Source organism: Sciurus carolinensis, chromosome 5, assembly GCF_902686445.1.
Source record: "Sciurus carolinensis chromosome 5, mSciCar1.2, whole genome shotgun sequence".
NCBI lineage: Eukaryota > Metazoa > Chordata > Mammalia > Rodentia > Sciuridae > Sciurus > Sciurus carolinensis.
In genome coordinates, this window is record NC_062217.1 from 115408074 (window position 1) to 115435101 (window position 27028).

A 27028-nucleotide genomic window follows, 5' to 3' on the forward strand; every position below is an offset into this window, starting at 1 on the left:
AAGTACTGAATGGTGGATGGAAAAGGTAGGGAACAACTTATGAGACAAAATTAGCCTTTGGGGGTGGGTTCCTTAGGTTTCCCTGGTTCATTTTACTATTAACAGGGTTAAACTGGGTTATTTGCCCCATTCTTCCTATAGGATCCATTGTGTGCTTTAAATTTCATCCTCCATATCCTCTCCTCAACAGCTATTCTATGTCATTTTTCTGATGCCATGTATCAAGCTATAGGAACCCCAAAATTAGGTGTTTTAGTTTAGTTCTGTGAATTGATAACTATAAAAATTACATACTATCTTTCTTATGTTAGCATGTTCAAGAGAGACAGTAGGAAAACATATAGCCTGATTTAAAAAAAAGTCTTGATATTCTTCCCTCACCTCTTTCTGGTCTAATGAGTATATAATAACTCTATCCTTCTGCTGAGGTCTTAAAAATTAAAATTTAATCCACTAAATCAAAAACAATATATAAATGCAAAACTGGTCTATGTTAAAAAAATTCAAGCTCAGAAAGTATTCAATTATTTCAAATTTCTTCAAACACTAAAATGCCATTTTAGTGATTTAATTCATGAAAACAGACTGGTTAAGAGTGTCCTGTTACTTCTGTCTTTTTTCACTTACATTTATGCCCAGAAAAAATTTTCAAGATCTGTTCTTTCAATAGGTGTGTCAAAAAGTTTATAGGTACCTGATGAAGTGCTCCTGCTGGCAAAACAATGGCATCACCAAGGAACTGAACAACAGTACAGGTTCTGACTCCATATTCCTCAAGCAGTCTTTGGCGGAGCTTTTTGTTTACATACCAGCTTTGGTCACGTATTGGATCATGTTCAGGTAGAACGTCAAGACCTTGTTCTTTTGAAATCTGAAATATGGATTAAAACGAAAATACACACCCCATTTACATTAGGGAAAGGAAGAAAAATCCTTTTCAGTTAAAATTTCTATTTAATTTACAATGGCATGTGCTTTGTTTTCAGAATCTTAAAATTACCACTGTGCTTAAGTTAAAGAAAATAACATTCTGCAATAATTTGAAAAGCAAAGGATATTAAATATAGCACACTGAAATGCTACTAACAGAGTCAATCATACTCCCTTCCCACCATCTCCTTTTTCTATGAAGTTTTCATCTATCTAATTTCCTTCCTTACCAATTGTTTCAAGGGTACAACACATAGATCAGGCAAAACTTAGTATGGTTTGTCCCCCATCTCACCAATGCTAAGCCATTCATGTGAATGAGTTTTGTAACATTTATTGACAGCCATCCCCAATCCCTTAATGTATGTATAAACATTACAACTTTTTTAGGGTTTACCTTCTAATCCTTGAAATACCTATTTGGAACCTTTCCAGAAATTATTCATTGAAATGATCTTTTGCTTTACAAGGCATTCATTATAGATTAAACTATTGATGGGTCTTACTGGGATAAGATAGTTAAACAGTGCTAAAGTCTGTTCACTTTACACTGCTTCACAGAGAGAAGAGTATAATAAAATAAGCAACTTATATTCCCTTAAAAAAAATTCCCCATACTACAAAATTACGAAAATATTTTAGCAAAGAGTATGAACCAGTTATTTCAGGTTGATGTGTTAATTTCTTTGAGAATGTCTAACTATTAAAGTTATGATTACTCAAAATTCTGTCTAGTCAAAAAGTATAACAGATAATCAGATGTGACAAAGTAGAATCACTACCTAGATCAAGAGTCAAACATATCAACCAGATTCTAAGAAAATTTAAAGATTCTACTTTTTTTAGATGTTTCTTATACCATCCAACTAATACCTAGTTCATCAACACTTTGGTCCTTTACTCTAAGGGGACAAAGAAGACAGGGGAGCACTATGAAATGAGAACAAATTACCATACAAACCTCAAACAGGCTTTAAAAAAAGACTACAAAGGAGCTTTTCATTTTCAACAAAAATTCCATCCCTTCAAACTAAAAAATTACGTGATGATCTCATACTGCTGAATGCCAAAATAAGCTGTATTAAGTAGTGAGCCCTTGCTCAAAGTGAAGAGATAAATTATCTGCAACATAAATTATACCTTTTGAAGAAATTCCCTTATCTTGTCCACATCTTTTCCAGCATAAATATGCCACAGAGCACCAGGTATTTCACTTGAGTCCTTCAATCTTTTCCTTAAAATGTCATCCAAATCTTCTTCCTCAAATTTCTTGAGTATTCCTAAAATATAGAAGAGTATTTTCAAATTGGTCAGTGAAGACTACCAGAAAGTCAAATCTTCTAAAATTGATTTATCAGAGCAGCCAGAGCAGCAGAATAGATCAGTATTCTTAAAGGAGTCAAACCCAATTTTATATTCAAAAACTATTAAGAGCAGAAAACTGGAACTGTCTCCTGTGTGCTATAAGCAAGATCAATAGTGATTTTCCTGGTTTGTCTTCTGTAAAACAAGGGGCAGGAAATAGAAAATTCAAATTTCTACTCAACTTTAACCAGCATTCTCCCTGTCCCCAAAGGGGTGGTCCTAACAACAATGGTGTGGACGCATAACATTTCATAATTTATAAAGAACTTTTATAACCACTATCATTCAGTTGGTTCCTATAATTAGAATAAGGTTGTCAAGAATCATATTTTACACTTGAGTAAAAAGGTTCAGTGAGGTGAAGGGATTTGCTTATTACTGTGACTAAAGGAAAGCACTGATTAATTTCTATAGACTCTCGTATTTTATTATGGTTAATATGTAATCAAATTCTTCATCAACAAAGTTGTGGTTTCGAAGAAACGAGTTCATTCTCTAAAATGTTGACAAACTAAAATACATGGCTTATTTAAGTTTTGCAAGTATGCAAACATCAATTGTGGTTACTTAAGTGTGGAACTATAGGAAAGTTTTTTTTTCAGACTCTTGATTTCAAGAGTTTTTTTTTTTTTTTTTTGGTGGTGGTACTGAGGATTGAATCCAGGGGTGCTCTACCACTGAGAATGCTCAGCCTGTAATATTTTTTTTTTATTTTGAGTCATGGTCTCATTGAGTTGCCCAGAATGGGCTTGAACTTGTGATCCTTCTGCCTCAGCTTCTGAAACAGAACAGCTGGGATTACAGGCATACAGCCCTGTGCCTGGTTCACTCTACAGAGAGTACTTTAAATAAATCTTCCTTTTTTTGTTTGGTACTAAGGATTGAACCCTGGGGCACTTTACTGCTGAGCTGAGCTATATCCCCAGCCTTTTTAAAAAATATTTGAGACAAGGTCTTGCTAAGTTGCTTAGGGATTCACTAAGTTGCTACAGTTGGCCTTAACTTGCAATCCTCTTGCCTCAGCCTCCCAATTTACTGTGATTACAAGTGAAAGCAACTCCCTTCTACAAAGAATATAACAGACATCTAGTAACATCTGTGACTGTGAAATCTTTATAATATTCAAACCTGACTACAAAAATTTCTTTTTGTGTGTTCATTTTTTATTTTTTTAATAGAGCATGATAATTATATAATTATCTGGGTTTCTTATGACAAAATTATATATACTAGGAATCTGATTTCAATCTCTATTCCCCTACTATTCCTCCCCTCCTCCCCTCTCCCTTTTCTCCCTCCTCTATTAATCTTGCTTTCACTCCTTTGGTTGGTTATTTCTACCTATACACAAGGAAGAAATTCCCCCAATACATTTATATATGTTTATAACATGATTCTATTAGATTCATTCCACCTTTCCCTTTCCCTCCCTTTATCTCTCTCATTCTCCTACTTCTATTCCACTGATCTTCCATATATCTTTAGAATATCTGATCCCCTTCCCCACCTGTCTTTCTCCCTCATTTTGCTTTAGCTTCCACATATGAAATAAAACATTTGACTCTTGATTTTCTGAGTCTAGTTTATTTCACTTAGCATGATTTCTCCATTTCCACCCATTTATCACAGTAAATGCCATGATTTCACTCTCCTTTTTGGCTGAATGAAACTCCTTTGTGTATATATACTGCATTTAGTTCATACATTCATCTGTTGATGGGCATTTGAGTTAATTCCATAATTTGGCTATTATGAATTATGCTGCTATAAACACTGAAGTGACTGTATCACTATAATATGATTTTAGTTCTTTTGAATAAATACCAAGGAGTGGGACAGCTAGGTCATATCGTTCCTAGTTTGTTGAGGAATCTCCACACTGTGAAAGTGGTTGTACTAATTTCTGTAGGTTTTCTTAATTCAAACACGTATTAACTTTTTAACTGCTTATTATGGGTCAAACACAGTTAGATTAGAACTAAGAAAGATCCAGTCAAGACTCCATGGAGTTAAGAAGGGTCTTAATAAATCCACACAAATACCATACTTGGTAAACACAATCATATAAACACTTAAGGATGCTCACAGACTAGTTCAGTCCGCAAATGTTATTTGTGACCAAGTTTTTTCCCATTTCCCAAAACAAGAAAATAAAGGACAATGTTAAAAGTTTATCATAAGCTAGGTGTGGTGGCACACGCCTATAATTCCAGCGAATCAAGAGTTTAAGGCAGGAGAACTGCAAGTTCAAGGCCAGTCTCAGCAACTTAGTGAGACCCTGTCCAAAATAAAAATAAAATAAAAAGGGCTGGAAATGAAGCTCAAAGGCAAAGTGCTCTTGGGTTAAATCCCCAGCACTGAGGTGGGGGGAGTTTATCATAAAGATTACTCTTTAATTATATCCTTTGTTTGGGTTAGAGTTAAAAAATGTTCTCTTAAAAAAATGACAGCTTAGCAGTGTGCAGTGGTGCACACCTATAATTCCAAGTGTGGCTCTGGAGGCTGAGGCAGGAGGACAGCAAGTTCAAAGTCTGTCTCAGCAAAAGTGAGGTGCTAATCAACTCAGTGAGACCCTGTCTCTAAATAAAATATTAAATAGGGCTGGGGATGTGGTTCAGTGGTAAAGCACTTTTGCACAGCATGCACATGGCCTGGGTTCAATCTTCAGTACTAAAAAACAAGCAAAGATGAATAAGAAAGTTCCAGTGATTAAGGACATGAATAATAGTGGAGGAAAGCACGTATAATTTCTTTCTTGTAGAATACATGCTATCAGGGATGATTTAAGTACAACACAATGATATACCAAATAGCATCATACAGCATCATAGCATCATAGGCATCATAGGCTCAGAAAGGACAAGAAATATAAATCAAAGATCACATGTGTCTCGGTAGAGCTGGGACTACAACTCATGTGTGCCTAATGACAAATCCTTAGGGTAGAGGTGGGTGGGAGTGGTCATCTATTATAATTGATAGTGTCAGTTAAGAAAGCAGAGTAACCAATGAGTTTCTGTAGTTCTGAAAAAGAACAGTTTGGAGTATGGTCCTAATTGTTTTGTTTTTTTTTCACTGTTGGGGATTGAACCCAGGGCCTCATTCATGGCTAAGTAAGCATTCCACCACTGGGCAATACTCAGTCCTACAGTATGCTTCTATTCAAGAAACCAGTAGAGAGAAAAAAGTTAAAGATCTATGACTATGTATAAAAGTAGGGAATAAGTGATGAGATGGAGGCAAGGTTTTAGAGAAAAATCCAAGGAATGGAAACTAAAACCAATATATTAGACAGAAATGTCACTTCTACTTAGAAAAGGCCTCTTTCTTCCTCTGATACAGGGAAAGATGAAAAGGAAAAAGACAGATGCTGGGGTACACCTCAGTGACAGAATGCTTACTTAGCATGTGTGAAGCCCTGGATTCAATCCCTAGCACCAACAAACAAATAAACAAACAAAAAGCATACAAAAACCTAAGAAGGAAGAATGAGGCACAAACCATCTTTAAAAGTTCCAGAACCTAGCTTCTGTTCTTCAATACATGTTTACATTTGAGTTTAAGAATATATTTTCATAAACACATTACTTAAACGAGGAAAGGAGCAAAAAAAAACTTAAAATTTCTTTTAGATGAAAGAAAAATTAATCTTTAAGTAATAAAGATTATACTATCCCTATATACATTGCAATTCTTTTTAGAACCTTTGTTGTTAACTTGGGAGGTTGACATTGTGTATGAGACTAGTGTATGTGGTATACTCAACTGCAATACCACTACTCTTTTATAGTTTCTTTACCTGCTTTCGAGAGAATGCCATTTCCTTTTGCTATGCCAACATAGACTAGAATATTTACAACATCAGAAACTTCAATATGGAGATTTGTTGTTCCTATATCATGATCTTTAGCAGCAGCTACACCTGTGTATAAAATAAAATTAACAAAATATTTTATATTTTCTAATGATGTATCAGATAGTCCCCCAAAATCAGCTGTCAGAATTATAATTTGACCTTAGTCTCCCTGTACAACAAACTCCTCCTAAAAGTCACAATCTGTAAAAATGCTCTATAAATTGCAAATTAATAAAAATGCAAATATTTTAATGAAATTAGCAGGTACTTAAATAGATACTTGCTCTTAATTTGTAATATACTATTGATATGAAAAAGGATTTCAGGAGATTTAATACTAAAAGAACAGATAAGAGTAGAAACTAAAAGTCATCTTAATTTATCTTTGGAAGAAGTTTGTTAAAATCCCACACATAATTTCACCTTGGAAGAAATATGAATATATACTTACCATAGGCACTACATAACCTTGGTCCTAGATCAGGACGTACAAAAAATCCTGGCAAATGAGATGCCAAATTGAATTTTCCTTCTGGATTACAATATTCTGGCAATGGCAGACTTTTTAAAAGATCTTCATATCTGAAAAATAACAATACTACGTTCTTTAAAGTTTGTTATTTTAAAAGTTCATTCAAATATATAATTTTTAAGTTGTTAAAAATATCAGAAAACCTTTCCTTAAGGCAGATAACACTTCCCTTGACCTTCTTCGAAGTTTAAATGAATTCATTACACATGGAAAAGCATTAAACAGAAGTGATACTGATTAAAATTTAAACTCTACTTCCCAAATAGTACAAATTAAAAGTTTCAAAAGAGAGGCAGCAAACAAGGCCTTATGGTTCTTTAATGTGAGCTTTTTTCCCTTACTGCCATAACACAAAAATTCCCCTACTGGAACTATAGGGATACAGTTTCCCTAAGTTTTTTTTTTTTTTTTAAAGAGAAAGAAAAAACCCCTAAAGCTTACATTTGCAGTTACTTATTTCACCTCTGGGAACAATCTCAGCTCAACTTCCAAAAGCCAACAGTCAAATGAAAGTTTCAAAAGATATACCTTGCTGGCATCATAGTCTTGAAGTCTTCCCCTGAAGGACAATCTTTCAATTTTAAAACAACTGTTTCTCCACTTTTAGATTTCTGCCGTTCTATAAAGAATGCAGTTAGTTACTAATAAGGTAATATCTACTTTTCAATTTCAATATTTGGAGATAAAGAAATATAAATGAATGATTCAATTACTGTACAGTATGTGCTTAATGAATGCTTATTTTTATTCCATATGTACTTCTGTGGTATTAAGACTTTTGTTCCTTATGTACATGAATAGAATGTAAAATATTATTCATTAGTAATGTCTCAAAAAATTCTTTAAAAAAATAATTTCTTCGTGCTGGGTGCAGCGGCATATGCCTATAATCCTAGCAGTTTGGGAGGCTGAGGCACTAAGCAACCTGGCGAGTCCCTATCTCAAAATAAAAAATAAAAAGAGGGCAGGGGATATGGCTCAGAGGTTGAATACCCCTGGGTTCAATCCCCAGTACCAAAACAAACAAAATCTCTCTTTACAATTGTTAGCATTATAGTCTTTCATAAATACTTTTAATTTAAAAGTGTTTTACATAAATTATGCTAATTCAATTTCCACAATTTTATGGGGTTACCAAAAATGTCCCCATGTATTATTAGAACTTCTTTTAAGGTTAAAGAGACTATTAAGAGTAAGGATTAGAACCCAGTATTTTGTTTCCGTGTACTTTTTATCTGATGACTATGTAATACAAACGTTTTTAAGACTAAAAATCTGTTAGGTTATATTTGCAGTTTATTATTCTGTGGGAATATGATTAAGAAAACAGTAAATTAAAAAAAAAAAAAAACAAAAAAACGAAAACAACATACTTGATATTTCTTCAAAACCATCCCAGAATTCCTTAACATTGGCATTTGAAATAACGCTGTCTTTGCAGTTCAGGAGATCAGCTTGGTGGTCTCCAAAATCAAGACTAATCGATTCCGCCTTCCATAAGCTAATGTTCATTTTCTTATGCACACCAGACACCACTGCAGGCTTATGAATAGATAAATGAATAACAGTTAAAAAAGTTGTGGGTATGATATAAATCATATGTAACAAATAAATAATATGTTAGGATTCAGGCCTAATGACAAATTGGTGACTATAAAGGAGATCACTAAACGTAATTTTTGACCAGAAAAGATATTTACAATACACTATCAAAGAAAAGAAATGATGAGAGAATGCCATGTGGAGTGTAGTGGCATTTTTTAATCAGAAATTTAAATATGCAGTAATTTTTTAGAAAGAAGTCTAAAAATATTAAAACTTTCATTTCTTGGTTGTAGAAATATAGGTTTCTGGGTTGCTTTGTCTACAGGTTAATATTTACACAGAATATAAATTACTTGCTTATTAGCATACAATACATAAATGAAGTAAAATTACAAAATATAGAGATCACAAGAAGTTGTGACTTAAAAGTCTCTAAAAAATATTTACTAAACTTCCTAAGATAATTAAAACTTGGGCTGGGCACAGTGGTACACACTTGTAATCCTAGTGACATAGGAGGCTGAGGCAGAAGGATCCCGAATCCCAGGTCAGCCTGGATAACTCAGTGAGATTCTGTCTTAAAATAAAAAGTAATAAGGGCAGGAGATGTAGCTCACTGGTAGAGACTATGACTTTTCATGTAACCTTCAACAAGAAGGGAGCTGGAAGCCAGGCGTGGTGGTACACGCTTGTAATCCCAGCAGTTTAGGAGGCTGAGGCAGGAGAATCATAAGTTCAAGGTCAGCTTCAGCAACTCAGCAAGACCTTACATCTATATAAAAAATATGAAAAAGGGCAAGGGATGTGGCTCAGAGGTTAAACGTCCCTGGGAGGTTCAATCTCTGGTACCGAAAGAAAGAAAGAAAGAAAGAAAGAATTGAGCTAGAATTTTAAGCACAAAACAAAACAAAAACAACAACCCCGAATCCAGAAACACACCCTAAAGTCTCATTAACCAGACCACTTGGTTGAATGCTCCATTAAACATCATTAATTGGCTAATAACACATCTAACTCTTAAAATAGCTATTAGAAAATTAACTACTAACAATTCACATATTAATTTCTAGTGCTTATCCAATAATAATCCAGACCTATGCCTGTTTCTTATGGTAATCAGCAGCTTGGGAAAAGGTGATCATAAAAAAGAGATAAGCTAATTGGTATTTTAAAATAATTCAAAGCAGAAAGAATACCATCATTTTCTTGAAATGATATAAGGCTTCCTAAAGACTTCCTCCCTCTGGTATTACTTCTCTGTAACAACTTCTAATATGCTTTGCTATTGTTACCAATTATTTAAAAAATGTCAACTTCATTATGTTGATTCCTCAATTAAAAACTACTGCCTACAATTAAAAGCCTCTATGTTCAATCATGGTACCAAAAAAAAAAAAAAAAAAAAAAAAAAAAAAGAAAGAAAGAAAAGAGGGAGTCTGACATTTCTAAACTATAGGATTTTCTCCACTCATCAAAATTATTTTTTTATGGGATAAGTTGGGGGAAATGGGTAGAGAAATATAAAGTACAATACACAAAAGAAATTTTGTTAATAGAAACCAAAAGGATTGAATAACGTACTTGACATTAATATTATAGTAGTTCCCTTAATGAACCCTACCAAACTCATTCTATGAAGCTAATATCAACCTCATAACAAAACCAGACCAAGACACATCAAGGAAAGAAAATTTTAGACCAATATCCTTGATGAATATTAGAGGCAAAAATCCTTAACAAAATCTGGCAAACGGTACCCAAAAACATATTAAGAAGATAATGCACCACGATCAAGTGGGGTTCATCCCGGGAATGCAAGGTTGGTTCAACATCCAGAAATCAATAAATGTAATCCATCCTATCAATAGACTTAAGGTTAGGAATCATATGGTCATTTCGATTGACGCAGAAAAAGCGTCCGACAAAATACAACACCCCTTCATGCTCAAAACACTAGAGAAAATAGGGATAGTAGGAACATACCTGAACATTGTAAAGGCTATTTATGCCAAGCCCATGGCCAACATCATTGTTAATGGAGAAAAACTGAAAGCATTCCCTTTAAGAACTGGAACAAGACAGGGATGCCGTCTTTCACCACTTCTATTCAACATCGTCCTTCAAATACTAGCCAGAGCAATTAGACAGGCAAAGAAATTAAAGGGATACAAATAGGAAAAGAGGAACTCAAGCTGTCACTATTTGCAGATGATATGATTCTCTATTATAGGATCTAAAAAAACTCCAGAACACTTCTAGACCTCAAAATGTTAATTCAGTAAAACAGCAGGTTATAAAATCAACATGCATAAATCTAAAGCATTTTTTATACATAAGTGATGAAACATCTATAAGGGAAATGAGGAAAACAATTCTGTTCCCAATAGCCTCCAAAAAAAAAAAAAACACTTGGTAATCAATCTAACCAGAGGTGAAAGATCTCTACAATGAAAACTACAGAACAATAAAGAAAGAAACTGAAGAAGATCTTAGAATATGGAAAGATCTCCCATGTTCTTGGATAGGCACAATTAATATTATCAAAATGGCCATACTTCCAAAGGCACTATACAGATTTATCACAATCCCAATTAAAATCCCTATGTCATTGCTCATGGAAACAGAAAAAGCAATCATGAAATTCATCTAGAAGAACAAAAGACCCAGAACAGCCAAAGCAATCCTTGGCAGGAAGAGTGATGCAGGAGGTATCATAATACCAGACCTTAAACTCCACTATAGAGCAATAGTAACAAAAACGGCATGGTATTGGCACCAAAATAGACAGGTAGACCAATGATACAGGATAGGAGACACAGAGACATACCCACATAAGTACAGTAACCTCATACTAGACAAAGGTGCCAAAAGCTTACAATGGAGAAAAGACAGCCTGTTCAACAAATGGTGCTGGCAAAACTGGAAATCCATGCAGTAAAATGAAATTAAACCCCTATCTCTCACCCTGTACAAAACTCAACTTGAAATGGATCGAGGATCTAGGAATTAGACCTGAGACTCTTCACAAAATAAAAAGTAGGCCTGATTCTCCATCATGTTGGCTTAGGAGCAGAGTTCCTTAACAAGACCCCTATAGCACAAAAAATAGAAGCAAGAATCAATAAATGGGATAGATTCAAACTAAAAAGTTTTTTCTCAGCACAGGAAACAATCAATAATGTGAAAAGAGAGCCTACAGAGTGGGAGAAAAATCTTTTGCACACACACTTCAGACAGAGCACTCATCTCCAAAGTTTATAAAAAACTTAAGGGGCTGGGGACATAGCTCAGTTGGTAGATTTCCTGCCTCACATGCACAAGGCCCTGAGTTCAATCCCCAGCACCACAAAAAAATAAAAAGAAAAAAAGAAAAAAACTTAAAAAGCTTTACACCCAAATACAAAGAACCCAATCAATAAATGGGCTAAGGAAATGGGCAGACACTTTACAGAAGATATACAAATATATTGTTTGTGATCAACGAATATATGAAAAAGTGCTCATCATCCCTAGTAATTAGAGAAATGCAAATTAAAACCACCCTAAGATTTCATCTAATTCCAATTAGAATGGTTATTATTAAGAACACAAACAATAATAAGTGTTGGCGTGGATGTGGGGAAAAAGGCACACTCTTACATTGCTGGTGGAGTTGCAAACTGGTGTAGCCACTCTGGAAAGCAGTATGGAGATTCCTCAGAAAACTTGGAATGGATCTACCATTTGACCCAGCTATCCCACTCCTCGGTTTATACCCAAAGGACTTAAAATCAGCATAGTACAGTGATGCAGCCACATCAATGTTCATAGCAGCTCAATTCACAATAGCTAGATTGTGGAACCAACCTAGGTGCCCTTCATTTGACAAATGGCTAAAGAAACTGTGGTATATATACATAATGCAATATTACTCAGCCATAAAGAAGAATAAAATTATGGCATTTGCTGGTAAATGGATGAAGATGGAAAATATCATGCTAAGTGAAATAGGCCAAGCCCCAAAAAACAAAGGCAGAATGTTTTCTCTGATAAGTGCATGACAGTGTATGACCAGGGGGTGGTGATGGGGGGAAGAGAAGCATGAAGGAACTTTAGATGGTGTAGAAGAAAATGGGGTGGGAGGGGTGGGGGACAGAAAGACAGTAGAATGAAACAGTATTACCCTATGTATATGTATGATTACATGAATGATGTGAATCTACATTGTGTACAACCATAGAAATGAAAAGTTGTACCCCATTTGTGTACAGTGAATCAAAATGCAGTCTGTAAAAGTAAAAAAGATTTTAATTAAAAAAAATTCCCTTAACAATCAAAGATTAGGCTACATGTTGTGCAGATGCAATGAACTGGTATATTTTTTTGGGGTGGGGGGAAGAGGAAGCACCAAGAAGAAGCACCTTCATCAGATTTTGAAAGGACTTAGTGACATAAAAGATCAAGAACCACTGCAATAAAATGGTTCTTAAATCATTTTTACATAGCCTATTCATTTTTTATATCCTAAATGCCTAGTACAAAGACTAAATGCGCTCAAAAACTAGCAAAGTTTTCCAGAAAGAAATATTAACATTAATAGTATCATGCAAATGCTTACATTTGTTCATAATTTCTTATTGATACAGTAAACTGCTGAAATGCATAGGTCTTGTAGAAAGTATTATTTGGACAGAATGAAATAATGGAACTTCTCATTCAAGACTGGAAAAACCCTGACCTTAGTGTTAAGGAGTGTATGCTCCTTAACATACAGCCTTAGCAACTCAGTGAGATCTTGTTGTGTTAAAATAAAAAATTATTTTAATGTGTAGCTCAGTGGTAAAGTGCCTTTGGGTTAAATTTCCAGTTAACAACAACAACAACAACATATATCAAATAACCAGAGTTTTCCTGTTAATTCATGTAAATCTGGCCAAAGACACAGGAGTTAAGAAATAATTGTTCTGGTAATCCTATTGGTGTTTTTATTATCTTATTGCCTCTCAAATATGTTAAATACTATTTTCTTCCCCCCTGTATTTCTATCCCTAAGGAGAGAAACATTTTGTCTGCTTAATCAACTTTAGATCCATGAATGAAGAGTATACTCAATCATCCTAAAATACTCACCTGCCCCCGTTTCCAACACTCTTTGAAAAGCTTCCAATTATTACTATTCTTGTAATCCTTAAGCCACAAAATATGCTTTTCACAGATCCAAGAATGTGGTATATCACTGTACAATTTATTACTTTCATTCATGACAGACTTTCTGCTTTCTTTAGGCTCTTCTTTAAGGTCTGGTTTTATGTTTATCTTGGAGGTTTTATTTGGTGGAATTTTGTTTTCAACAACTGAAGCAATTATGTCATCAAGAATGTTAGGCATAGTCCGCCCAGTTTTGCCACTCTATGAAGGAAAAAACAAACTACTGAAAAAAAATTTTGAGAGAAAATATGTGATTTTCCTCCCACATACTGTATTTTAAACTGTGACTTTACTGAGACTGGGGTGGGAACCAACACAAAAGGCATTCCTGCATTCAAGAATATGCAGTTGTATTAGTAGGACATGGTTTCCTAAGTCTCTGTACTTTTCCTGACAGATGGGGACCAGAAGATTGATTGAGAAACTACCAGGCCTGCAAAACTTAGAAGCATAGCCTTCCTACCTTTTACATCATTTTAGGCATGAGGCAGAATAAGGTGGGTGGAATGCTCCACATACTTTTAAAAGCCACTAAAACTTTTAAACTAATTAGAAAATCATTATGCTTCCTTCCTATCCCTGATGAACATTTAAATCAAATTTTGATTTGTAAGTATTTTAAGTAACATAAACCATTCACTTTAATATGGGTTCCCCACCACACACACACTAAATGTACTGTTTTCACATTCTGAAGGTGTTATCTAATAGTTCTCCTGTTCTCAAAGAGCCCTCTCCTTCAACCTTTCACTTAGGAAAAGAAGATGGAAAACTACGGTTTTGAAGTTAGAATGCAAATGAACATGCCTACCCATTTCACTTAAGATTTCATTTGCATTTTATTGTGTAGTTCATAGCCAAACACCAAGATACCAGGCCCACATTAAACCCAAAGGTCTAGAAGTACAATTCAGAAGTAGAGCACTGGCCTAGCACGTTTGAGGCTTTGGGCTAAATCCTACCTAGCATTCGGACCCCTACAAAATCTGTCAAATCACACTCACTGAAGCTCCTGTTGAATACACTGGTGCAAAGGCAATGCCAGCATCTGTAGAGCCCACACGTAGTTTGCCAGCTGTTGTGGTCAGCAAATCCCGTAAGGTTGAACCCTGTTCATTATTCTGGGACATAGGAGGGGATGTTCTGCCATTTGGAGAATCAGAACCATCTTGTTCTCGCTCTTCTTTACTTTGCTTTTCAAGGGAAAACTCTTTGTTTTCTGAAACGAAACATTTCACAAAATTTTAACAAAAGCTTGATAAGTACAAATAAATCTGGCATCCTGCATTTTATAGTGGAAGGCAAAACCTGTAGTACTAGTGATTTCTTCACCTGAATACAAACTAGAAGATGCGTTAAATCTTTTAAAGTTTAGTCAAATGTTTGAATATGAAAAGTCCCTCCTCAATATCTTAGACATGCAGTTGAGTTTGTACCTGTCACAAATTAAAAATGTTATAGTTAGACAAGCAAAAAATACTGGTAAGAGATCTAGTACTCTAGTGGTTTCATCGATAAACTCATCCATATGTGATTCTGTAACTAATTTTGATGCAATCTTAGGAAGGCAAGGTTTTGAATAAGACCAATGTTTTATTGAACTTAAATCATAATTTAAGCAAAAGACCCAAGTAAATTCTTTTAACATATAATCCTCTAATGTATACTTAGATAATTGGTTATGTTTACCTTTTTTTTCCTCTCTGGCTTTTTGCTCTGCAAGATCTGCTAACCAGTGCAGTGGTGACTGGGATTCTGGAGGAGTTAACTTGCTATCTGTGCTTACATCACTCCCTGGGCTGCTGTTGCCATTACTCTCAGACTTCTCAGGTATATTCTGCTGCTGAGACTCAGGCATGCACAGAGAAATTTTATTACTGTGATTAAGAACATTCTGTAAAACCTACAAGGGTAGAACAATTAAATTTTAAAAAACGATTTCTTCAATGATTCAGAGTTAAAAAGTAGCAGTAAAAAGAAATTTACACAGTAACACAGAAAATGTAATTCACAAATAAGTCCTACACTGAATTTCAAATAAAGTTATTTAACCATGCATTTTATATAAATAGTGATTTTTACTCACTTGAGATACACCATTCATGGTAGGAAAACTTCCAACTTGTAAATTCTGTTTGTTTATACAATGACAATGGGATTTAATACCATATTTTTCCCTAAGAATGTGCATGGCATCTAGAAGATCTGTCAATACTACAAAATAAAATGATAGTTAATTAAAAAAATTACTACTAATTGTTAAGACTATACAAATCTTTTCTTACTATATTTTATAATTTAGGAGCTATGTGACCTTTTCATTCTTTGTGACTTTTTCATTCTTTTCCATTTATTTTCTTCATGCCATCCCTTCCAAATATCACAGTATTAATCACTCAACCAAGTTTATATTCTCTATTACTTTCTCACTTATCCTATTTTTAAAAATTCAGTATGTTCAAAAATCTTAGAAAGCTTTCACTATGAATCCAAAGGCTTTTTCATTGTATTCTATTTTCCTCTTCTAAATGTGTATCCTATGGCTTTCATCACTGAAGCTGGGTTTATCTTCCTAAAGAAAGATAATCCTAAAGGACTTCCCCACTTTGAGTAAGATAATTCAAGATTAGCTAAATATTACCTCTTCATTCTATTATACTCCTAGATATTTCTTTTGGTGTTCTTTTAATGTAGAACAATCAATAGCTGCTATACTATGTAGATAATATATATTTATACTTACCAGAACCAGGTATAATTTGAGTTGGCATTAAATGTTTGTGATCATGAGGTTGTCCTTTCACACACTTCATCCAAGCATATAATTCTTTATCTGTAAGATAACATACTGGTTTTATATCCCTCCAGATTTCACAAATATAAATTCGATGGTTTGTACATAAAACTTCAATGACAAGCTTCAAAATGTTGGTCATTGAAAAAATAGAGCCAGAAAGACATTTCTAGCAGTCTGTAAGTTCTCTAAAAACAGAAAACAGATGAAGTCCCTTTCTGAAGTATTCAAATATGACTTACATGAATGGTTTTAATTAACAGATTCTAGGACTTTGGACTTGGAATCTGAAAGCAACAAGGTTTAACTTAAATTTGGTCTATGATTAGGGACAATTGGTCTGAAATGAAAAAGTGAAAACACTCATTAGGCTAAAAGATGTAGAAGCAGTTTAATCCTAGGAAATTCAGCCACTGAAAACTGTACTTATTCTTCCTCTTAAAAGACATACTTTAAAAAAATTTCTTTTTTGTGAATATACTACATATTAGTACAATATATCCAAGATAAAGACAGGAAAAAAAACATCTAATTTTCCAGATAAATGATCCTAAACAAAACAACATAGAAAATTTCAACTTATATTGTTATAAACCAACCTCTAGAACTTTTTCTCTCCTTTGCCTTGTAACAATCCAAACAGACCACAAACCCACATTTTTGGCAGACCCAGTGAATATTAAACAGTGTCGCTTCACATGCATCACACATCTCACGGACTCCTCGTACTGCTCTTTTCCAGGCAATTTTGGCTGAAATGCAGAGAAAATAAAAATTTTAAGGTAAACATGCTCTTCTCCATGCACTTTTGGCTGAAATACAGTGAAAGTAGAAACGTAAAGGAAAACTGGGAATTTTTAAGGCTATATGAACTGAAGACTAATAGCAGATCTCAAGTAATTAATTAGTATTTCTCTTTAGAAGACTCATAAATAATAGTAAGTGAAATTAAAAATGGTTTATCTTAAAGGAAGGGTTGACATTCTGGCCTGAATAATTCTTTCTTGTGGGGAAATATCCTGTGCAAGGATGTTTAGAGGAATTCGTGGCCTTTCCTATTAGATGCCAGCATTACTTCCCTACTTCCTTTAGTTATGCAACCAAAAATGTCCCCAGTTATTGCCATGTGATCACCAATTTTATGGAAGGAAGGAAAAGAAGCTAACATTTAAAGCATCTACTATGTACTTATGTTAAGTGCTTTACATTTAAGTAAACATATAATTAGTGTACTACTTTGTAAATAAATCTATGAGGTACTCATCTTTTCCATTTCACAGATATTTAGGGAGGTTATTTGTCAAAGATCACATTAAACAAGAATAAAGTTGAGATTCAAATATAAATCTCTGGGATGGATTACATTCTTATATAACAAAATAGAAAATCTCACAATTTTGTATTTGAAGTAATTTTATCACACTGATCTATGCTTTAATGGCAGAAATAGGAAAATGTTATTATAATTTCACAAATGGTTAACAGACTCAATCTCAAAAGAAAATATCTGTAATCACCAGAGGTGGTAGCACATGCCTGTAATCCCAGCAGCTCAGGAGGCTGAGGCAGGAGAATGGCAAGTTCAAAGTCAACCTCAGCAATTTAGTGAGACCCTGTCTCAAAATAAAAAATTAAAAAGGGCTAGGGATGTGGCTCAGTGGTTAAGTACCCCTGGGTTCAATTCCTGTTAACAAAAAAAAAAAAAAAAAAAAATCTGTAACTTTAAGTACATGAAAGATGTCATTATAATTACAAATCTTAAGATTAGATGAGAGACTTCTCACACAGATTAAACATAATTCAAAGAGATATTAAAATGAAATCTGTATAGTGTAGGTTATATTTAACTTTCTTACCATCCTTTTTCACCCAGGACAAAGCTGTTTTTTCAGATGTTACTAATTGACAGAACTTATCACCTATTATTTCCAAGATATATTTAGAAGTTTCTATGTCTAATTCATCATCTTCATAATTTTCATGTGTCCATAAACTCATAGCTTCATCATCATACTGGTCAGGAGAAGAGAAACCATCTATTCTAACCACTCCATTTTTACTAAATGACAATCTGAAATGATGAAACACAAAAGCATTAGATACCAAGTACCAAGTGAAGATTATAATTAATTTTTAGGTTCATATTATATTATAAACACATAAATAAAATTATCCCCACCATTTACACTTACTTAACTCCACTCAAATGAAAACTATTAGAAACTATGCCCCAAGAATTTGATGAGTAACAGGAGTAAAAATGTAGGACCCGTGTTAGTCAGAGAAATGCTCTTATTTTATATCTAACTTCAATCAGAAATTGCTGATGATAAAAATGGTCTACATCACCTTAGGATTTTTATTGGGAGGAAGAAATTCCAAGTACACATATACTTCCATTAAAATGACAATTTATTATGAACTCGATTAATGTGTTTAATTGCTCTTAGCTTCTGACATAAAATAATGTAAACTACTCTATTTGAAAATAACTTGAGGAAATGAAAGGCAATACTGTCATTTTTTATTGGCTGGCAGTTATTCCCAACTTTTGAGTATTTATAGTCTCTTTATTCTCAAAGAGGATATCTGAAATTCACTATTAAGTCATTCTGTATTTTTCAAAGGGACAATATCAAAAATGGTCTTTTTTATTTCTACTTCTTATACTTTAAAAAATTTTACACTTTCCCTTTTAAACAAAAAATTTCCCTTCATCATAATCAACTTATTTCAACATTATCCTCACTTAAACATTTATTCAAAAATTTTCCTGGATATTCTTTGTTTGGAACCTACTTTTCCAATCCCATCTGTGATTTCTTTTGCAAATCCATGTGTACTACCTTCTGCAACAAATCCCTCTTGGGATTGCTGGTTACAAAGACTATGGAATAAAGAAGAAATAGAACATGGTTTGTTCCTACCAATACATAGTTTTTAGGATCTCTCCTGGGCCCACCAGCGTAGTACATTTACCAGAATAGAGTATCTCCTAACTTCTTAAAAGAAAGTAGAAAAATAACCATCAACAGCAACAGACCATTTCATATGTACATGGTCCACACAAAGTCTCTGCACATTACCTCATTTAACCTTCACTGAGCCACTGTAAAGTAGGTATTACTGTCAGTCACATTTTCAAATGAGACAGGTTTAGTTTTATTTTATTTTTAAACATTTATTTATTTATTTTTATATGGTGTTGAGGATCAAATCCAGTGCCTCACACATGCTAGGCAAGTGCTCTCCACTGAGCTACAACCCCAGCCCTTTTAAAGTGAATAAAACCACACAGGAACTAACGGACAGAGATGGTATTCAAACTGGAATGACTAATTCTAAGAATATAAGACATTAACTAATCTGTACTAGATGGGTAACCTAGCTACTCTTTAGTTGAACTCCTACAAGTCATGAACAGACTTTATGAGTAAAGTTTTCAATTTTGAAGTATTTACTTATATTAAATTAGTACAGAGGTTAATCAAGGTTTATGTGGTTATTATATTACAAAATGATAGTAACAAATCCTTGTTGTTTTATAATTCATTTTTATAGCTACAAATTTTAATCTTTTTACCCAATCAACTATTTATGCTTACTGGTTAAAGTACAGATATAAATACTACATTGTTTTTGCCAAAGTCTATACGCTTTTAAGAAATTCTTTAATCCAAAACAAACTGCCATTTTCTTAACATCTTCTAGGAAAAATACTAACATTTTCTCATTAAAGAAGAATAAATCTCTCAGAAAACAAAGGTCACAGAACACAAGTAATAATATGAATATCAAGTAATAAATGAATATGTATTTAAGTTCATTAGTTAATTACTGTCAAAGTTTAGCACAAAAAGTTTAATTCTTAAAAAAAATTTTTAGATGTTGATAGACCTTCATTTTATTCATTTATTTAGATGTAGTGCTGAGAATTGAACCCAGTGCCTCACACATGCTAGACAAGCACTCTACCACCCAGCCACAACCCCAGCCCCTTAACGTTTCTTTATAATGTATGAGAAACACAGAAATTCAAAGATAAGGGCCCCTTAGAACAACAGTATAATTTCCAATACTCAATATATTTCCCCCCCATTTCATATTTACTTACCGTCTAAAATAGTAAAATCTACAAAATACTGGTGAGTGAGTTGATTCTTCTCCTTTTTTACTGCGAATTAGTCTACATTCTCGGCACTTTTGTAAATTAGGCCCTATCTCACAGCAGGAGTCATCCTGTAAAAAGGATTCCCCAGTTTGCTTCAGCTTCTTGACTTTTCGCCAATCTTTTAATACTGAACGAGGGATGCCAGCTGTAAAATCGGTGGGAAATGATTAGCAAGATTGTTTTATAGAAAGGTATATTCCTTGAGATGAAGTTCAAGACAAATACACAACAATCACAATAATGGTTAAGATTAGAGACAAAAAGCCAGGACTTTGATTTCTAGGTATAATTAATAACTGAAAAGTCCACAGCAGCATTTGTTTACTTGTTAACCAATTTACTAAACTAATGAACCCTTTTGTTAGTATGCTGGAAATGCAGAGCTGAATAAATTTTCCAGTTGACCGAACTCTTTACACATTAACAATTCATATGTATATCACAGCAAACAGAATCATTCATACTCTGTGTACCTCTATAACTAAAAAAATCATTCTAAACAGAAATTTCTTTCCTTTATTGCAATGCCCTGCATTTGATATTAACCTATTAAAGGCAGCAGTACCTTTTATAAAAATAAAAGGATTTTAAAGAAAATAAAAGGAAAAGATACACAAATTAATTGATGGAAGTTATAAGAAAACAAAAAAAGCATCATGTCAGTTTCTTGACATGTAGGCACAGTGGTTTGAGCCTTCAGTGCTATCTATGTGTGGGAGGTTGAGGCAGGAGGATCACTTAAGTCTAAGAGATCAGGGCAGCCTGGATAGCACAGTGAGACCCTATCTCTTGAAAGAAAAAAGAAAAGGCATTAAAGAAATATAAAGGAAAAGACCTCAAATGTATCACACAGCCTATTACTTGGAGAAAAAAATCTATTTATTTACCATAGTCAACATCATTGTTCTGTCACTTTTGTTAACTTACACTTAACAAGTAGAACATGACTCAAGTAATCCTAGAGAGTAGGTAGAATTTTCAAACCAGGAGAAACCCAAACAATTATGTTAAAATTTTGTCTATTAAATTTTAAAAATAACTTCATTTTTTAATGTAGTGCTGAGGATCGAACCCAGTGCCTTACATGTGCTAGACAAGTCCTCTACCACTGAGCCACAACTCCAGGCCTGTCTATTAAAATTTTAAAAACATATTCATTTAAAAGCTAACTATGTTGGGATAAGCAATATTTGGTAACTCAAATATTTAAGTATGCTCATCCTGTGATATTAATATATCTATGACATTAGATTTATAGTTTGCTATTTCTCTCACATTGACAGAATACACTGTATTTCCTAATCTTGTGCCTTGTATTCATGCCTATACCATATATTAGAGGCACCATGAGTCTCGAGACTAGATACTTAATGCAGAAACTTGTAGGAGAACACTTATCCAGAGCTCCTACTTTTTCCTATTTGTCGACAGGATAAACAGTGTAACTACAGAAAACTCAACCCATCTTGCACAGAAGCACTGTATTTAAATGACAGGATGGCTCATTTAATACTGGGTCCAATTGTATTCAGTACTTCTAGGATTGCTGAGCTTTTTTTTGTTTTTTTGTTTTTTTGCAATGACATGTTTTCCCCTCTTCTGTCTCCATCTTAAGACAAGGAGCAATTTGGCTTAATCTACTATAGACACACACAGACACACAGACCAATTATGGTATAAATGTTTCCAAAGGCTTGTGTATAAGAGTTTGCACTGTGTACATGACAGATTTTTCCTATGGACTGTTTAAAAAAGTTAAGAGTGTTTAGAAATCAGAATGAATAATAGAAATGTCACACTGCTGATAAATTTTTATTTGGTACACTTTCTTGCAATAATTTATTTACTTATTGATTACACTAGAATAATCTAAATGCAATCTGTTTCTATTTTTGATTAGGAAGTAACTTTAACCATATACTTTTAATTTCAGGTAACAGAACAGTTCAGAGTATGGATCCCCATACCACCAGAACAGTTTAAACAGTATTATAATAAAGAACCAGACATTTCAAAGCAAATCTCAATTATGACACAAAATAGGCACTTTGAGTTTTTTCTTTTTAAAGAATGAATTAATTACAAAGACATTCATATTATAAATTTTGCTTCTAGACCAGGTTAACTGTTGCTAATAACTTTTATGAAGTTAACTCACAGTATTTGTACAATAAATAGAAGTTTTTTCTTTAATTCTACATGTCTAACTTATTGGCAATATCTAAAACCTAATAGTTTGAGATTAACATAGTCAACAACCACAACAAAAACAAAAACCTAACTCAGTGTTGACTTTGTGCAGTAAGAACCTATTGAACCTTAGTTCCCTATCAGCAAATCCACAAATAGATACGCTAAACTAAAATTATGTAAGAATTAGTATGAAAAAGCAGCTAATTTCTGATTATTAAATACAAAATTTGACCTTACTGAAATAAAATGTTAGTTACCATGTATGAGAGAGATTTTTACTAAGCATTACAATGCAGGGGAAAAAAGGTACTAATACCAGCCATTGTCTTAGGACTCTAATTTGAAAATATGCACATTTAGTCTCAAGATGAATAGAGAATATGCACTTCATTTGAGTTAATTTAAAAAATTTAACCCCATAAGGGTTTTCTAAATGTTAAAAGCTGGAGGGGGTTCCTAATTTTTTTCTGTAAATTTAACTAAAGTATACAAATAACCAACACCAAAGGAAATGTTGCGTGAAATAGAAGAGAAACAATTATTGACCACACTAAGCCTTACTGTGAATTTAAACAGGGGCAGTAAGAAGAACATATAAGAAAGAAAAGTGACACTGTATATAACCCAAATTCAAATAAATGGCAGGTATCCTTCGTTGTCAATCTCCCTGTCTTCTGACTATACTTGCATTTCAGTCTGCCAGTCTCTCTGTCTCTAGTTGAGCTTGTCCTTCGTTCTTTCACTTTCTGACTGTCCTTTTCTATGATTCCATCCTCCTGTTTTTCTCTCCTTCACTTTGCCTCTGGTTTCCACACAGGCATGTGGGAAAACCTCATTCTGTGAAAAGGCACAAATAAGAGCCTTCAAGCATCCAAGTGCTTGTGAAAGTACTTCTTGAGCGTCCACAATGTCACAGATATTTCATATATTGTATGTGGATGAAAACACGAATATAATCAAACTATTAAGTGCTTTCTGCATAGTGCAACATACCTACAAAGAAATAAGTAAACTTAGAAAAACTACTTCTAGAGTAAAGACATAAATAGAAACATTTTATACTGAATATTATGGAATCACTTATTTTTGTCCAGCTATTGCCACAAAGGAAATATTCAAGTTTTGCAGTTTTTTACTTATAATGGAAGTTCTTAAATATGGAAATTAAATCACAAGATTCTCCCCGTATCTTGTGCCCACTGTAAACAACTATTTGAGCAGCAAATAATTGATAATTCCAATAAGCTTACAATTTTGTCATCTGAAGATAGGTCATATTCACACTACTCTTCCAATTTTCTTCTGGTAATGTGCACTACATACAATAACTAGAATTTTCTAACTACAACTTGTTAAATATCTTCATGACATTAGAACCAATTTTTGTTAAGATAACTGCAACTCCATTTTAATAGTTCTTAGAAATAGTTAAGATTATGACTAACTCCTAAATTACAAAGTGGAGGTAAAGTAAATGTACTTCTTTAAGTCTCCCTAAAAACGAGGAATAAATCTCTTATCTCTTCCTACAGGGTACTTGTAAAATGTAGAAATGAGATCAATGAGTACGTGTGTGTGTGTGTGTGTGTGTGTGTATCTACACCTCCAAATAAAGACAAAAGATGCCTTTCAACTCACTAATCTTCACAGAACCACACCATTACTGCTAGAACATTCAGCCCATTTTACCTGAGCTAGATAAAACAAGTTATTTACTCACCACTATTACTGCTGTTCTGCAACTTCAATTTACTTTTTTCTTTGGCACTCCTGCTGAGAACTCCATTGGGTTTCAAATCTTCCTCTATTTCACCTTTTCTTTTCTGCAAATCATTTTGCTTCTTTTTGTAAGTTGGCTTAGGTTGCCTTTTAGTCCTTTGCTCTGACTTGCTTTCACTTTCATCTGAGTCTCCACTTTCAGAGCCGGATTCGTAAGTTCTTTTGGCTTTTCTCCTATTGACTTTATCATCTCTTACATATTTATCAACTATGATTTTACTATCTACACTATTTTGTATATCATTAGATGTAGAGGCTATTAAGTTGACAGAACATGGCTTAATAATTTCTGATACAGAATTCCCTGAATTTTCCATTTTATTAGTATTTTTATCTTCTTCTGAATGTCTGGTAAGCCAGGCCTTTTTCAGTTTAGTGTGGTAGTTCGGTTGACTTGTCTGGGATGCTTGCCCATTTCCTACAGAGTTTGCTTTGTTAATTGTACTACAGATTACAGTGCTATCCAGAGGAAGGTTGGCTGAAGCTGTCTGATTTTTCATAGCATTAAGTTCGGTTTCACTAACATTACTACTTTTATACTGAGCTGCAGCCAATGCTGCCTTGTGCTTTTTTAAATGAATAAAATCAGTTGTGCCTGAGAAGCCAGAGCTGGGCTGAACAGTACTTCCTGTTTTATTACTGGCTAGAGTAACTGGAACTGTGGTACTGACCTTGCATTCTTGTGTTTGAGCCACTGACTGACTAACATTTTTTGAAGAGATACATTCAAAGGAAGTAGAGGCCAAAATGGTATTTGATAAAGAGTAAGTTATTTCTGAACTACCCCAGCTGGAAACACTGGTGGTAGTAGGAGCAGATGTGAATACGTCTGTTTTGGTATTACATACTGTATTTGCAGTAGACATAACTGAAGTGGGAACAATGCCCTGTGAGAGAGTCTCGAAGCTTTTTTCAGATTTCATGTGAGCACTGTCTGAATTCACATTTGGTAGAATGATTCTTCCAGTCTCTCCGGCTTCTACTGGTTTGAGGCAATCTGTTTTATTTGCCCCAGTTGAAGATCTTTCACTAACTCGATCTTTGGAAGCTAACTGCATGACTGGCATGCTATCAATTTTTGTACTAGAAGGTGGACGCACAATGACAGATGCCACAGCAGCCTGTGACTTTCCACCACTTTTCTCCACAAGCCACTCTGTTTTCTCTTTGCTGAGTTTATTATTAGCCCTCCACATTTCTGTCAAACTCTGCTCAGAAGAACTCTTAAAATTTGCCTGAGAGTCTTTTGGCTCAGGAATTAAAGTTGGAGGCTTCTGTGATTCCTGAACTTTGCTGCCAGCGTTTACTGGCATCACTGGAGTTAACGTTGGAGGGGAAAGGCTACTGTAGCTGCTTTCCTTTCTTTCTAAACTGTGATGAATTGGTGGGTGAAATACTGGTGCTCTATGTAAAGCAGGCATACTGCGGAGTGTATTTGTAGAAGAAACTGTTAAATGGGTAGGACTTCTACAGTCATTTCTAAAAGTTGTTACTGAGTGAGATGCAATCTGATGGGGAAGATGTTCTGGTATCTTGCCTACTAAACTTTCACTTTCTGGTTGGTGTTTAATCAAAGGTGGAGGCTTTGAAAGAGATGATATAAATGAAGTCAGAGTTTGAGGATTAGCTGGTGTTGCAAGGGAATTACTTGGTTTTTCAGTGTAAATATTTGAAACCTCTTTGGATGGGTATGATCTTGGTGGTTCATTGACCACACTATTGGACAATGTAGTGAAATAGTTACTTTGGGGCAAACTCTGAGGCACTGAGTGCTTCATTTTATAAAGCTCTGATACTGAGCGTTCTACATCTTTATCTTGTTTGAGGACATGGCTTTTAGGGCTAGATGATGCTGCTGCTACTCTGGAATAATTCTCTCTTTCACCCTCAAGTCCCTTAATTTTAGTTGTAAAGGGAGCAACATCAATACTTTCTTGAAGAATTCGACGATGTTCTTCCTTGTATTTGTTTAATCTCTCTCCAGTCTCCTGGGGTGGCCTTTGCAATTGATTTAATACTGGATCCACAAAATGCCTATGCAAGTGACAATCTTTCCCAGTCTGTGACCTATTTAGATCATTTAGGTCATTTTTTACTGATGTGGATGCAACAGACCGTAATGGTTCCATAAAAGCTTTCCTCTCCAATTCTCTATAAGGAAAAGACAAAGATTTCTGTAACCAATTTTTCTTGCAAAATAAAAAAGATGGTTTCTATGTAACATATTCTATTATGAAAGTAAAACACACCTTTGCAAGTATTCTAATAAAGTAAATTACAAAATATATCAATAAAGAAAGAATGATACTTCTTCAAAGTCTAGTTTTAATGTTAACTTAAAACTGTCTGAAAAGTGAATTATGAAAAACAAGGTATAAATTTAAGCACTGGTTAACTTACTCTTTATGGTGATCTACTAAAGTTTTTGTCAATGGTGGACTGGAATGTGCTGTAATTTTAAGAGGTCGATGAGGTTCTGCACTGGAAGGTCTGACAGGAATGTGACTGAGTAATCCAATACCATCTGCTGAGGTCACCGGGGTATGTTGATGTAACCAAGGACTGGGAGAATTCTATTTAAAAAAAAAAAAATCTAGACTTCAGTTACTAGAAAAAGCTAAGTATGGAAGAAATTTAACAGTACACTTATGAAACTTGTGACTTTTATTCTAAATG

The 27028-nt window shown here is 34.1% G+C and overlaps 1 protein-coding gene across 7 annotated transcripts in view; it reads right to left on the minus strand.

The window, feature by feature from the left end:
• The window catches only part of Jmjd1c (jumonji domain containing 1C), a 299325-nt gene that overhangs the window by 10885 nt on the left and 261412 nt on the right, over positions 1-27028 (minus strand). For 5 of the 7 annotated variants that reach the window (XM_047552440.1, XM_047552441.1, XM_047552442.1 and 2 more), the window contains 16 exons: positions 26753-26925; positions 24294-26503; positions 20324-20525; positions 18066-18280; positions 16809-16961; positions 16159-16248; positions 15502-15629; positions 15105-15318; positions 14420-14634; positions 13338-13616; positions 8057-8225; positions 7212-7302; positions 6603-6733; positions 6095-6217; positions 2071-2210; positions 695-871 (listed from right to left, as the gene is read on the minus strand). In XM_047552440.1, coding sequence (XP_047408396.1) covers positions 695-871; positions 2071-2210; positions 6095-6217; positions 6603-6733; positions 7212-7302; positions 8057-8225; positions 13338-13616; positions 14420-14634; positions 15105-15318; positions 15502-15629; positions 16159-16248; positions 16809-16961; positions 18066-18280; positions 20324-20525; positions 24294-26503; positions 26753-26925 — 4710 coding nt within the window. Of the gene's footprint in view, positions 1-694; positions 872-2070; positions 2211-6094; positions 6218-6602; positions 6734-7124; positions 7303-8056; positions 8226-13337; positions 13617-14419; positions 14637-15104; positions 15319-15501; positions 15630-16158; positions 16249-16808; positions 16962-18065; positions 18281-20323; positions 20526-24293; positions 26504-26752; positions 26926-27028 lie in introns of those variants that run through there. The other 2 variants (XR_007108716.1, XM_047552445.1) reach the window with 2 other exon arrangements.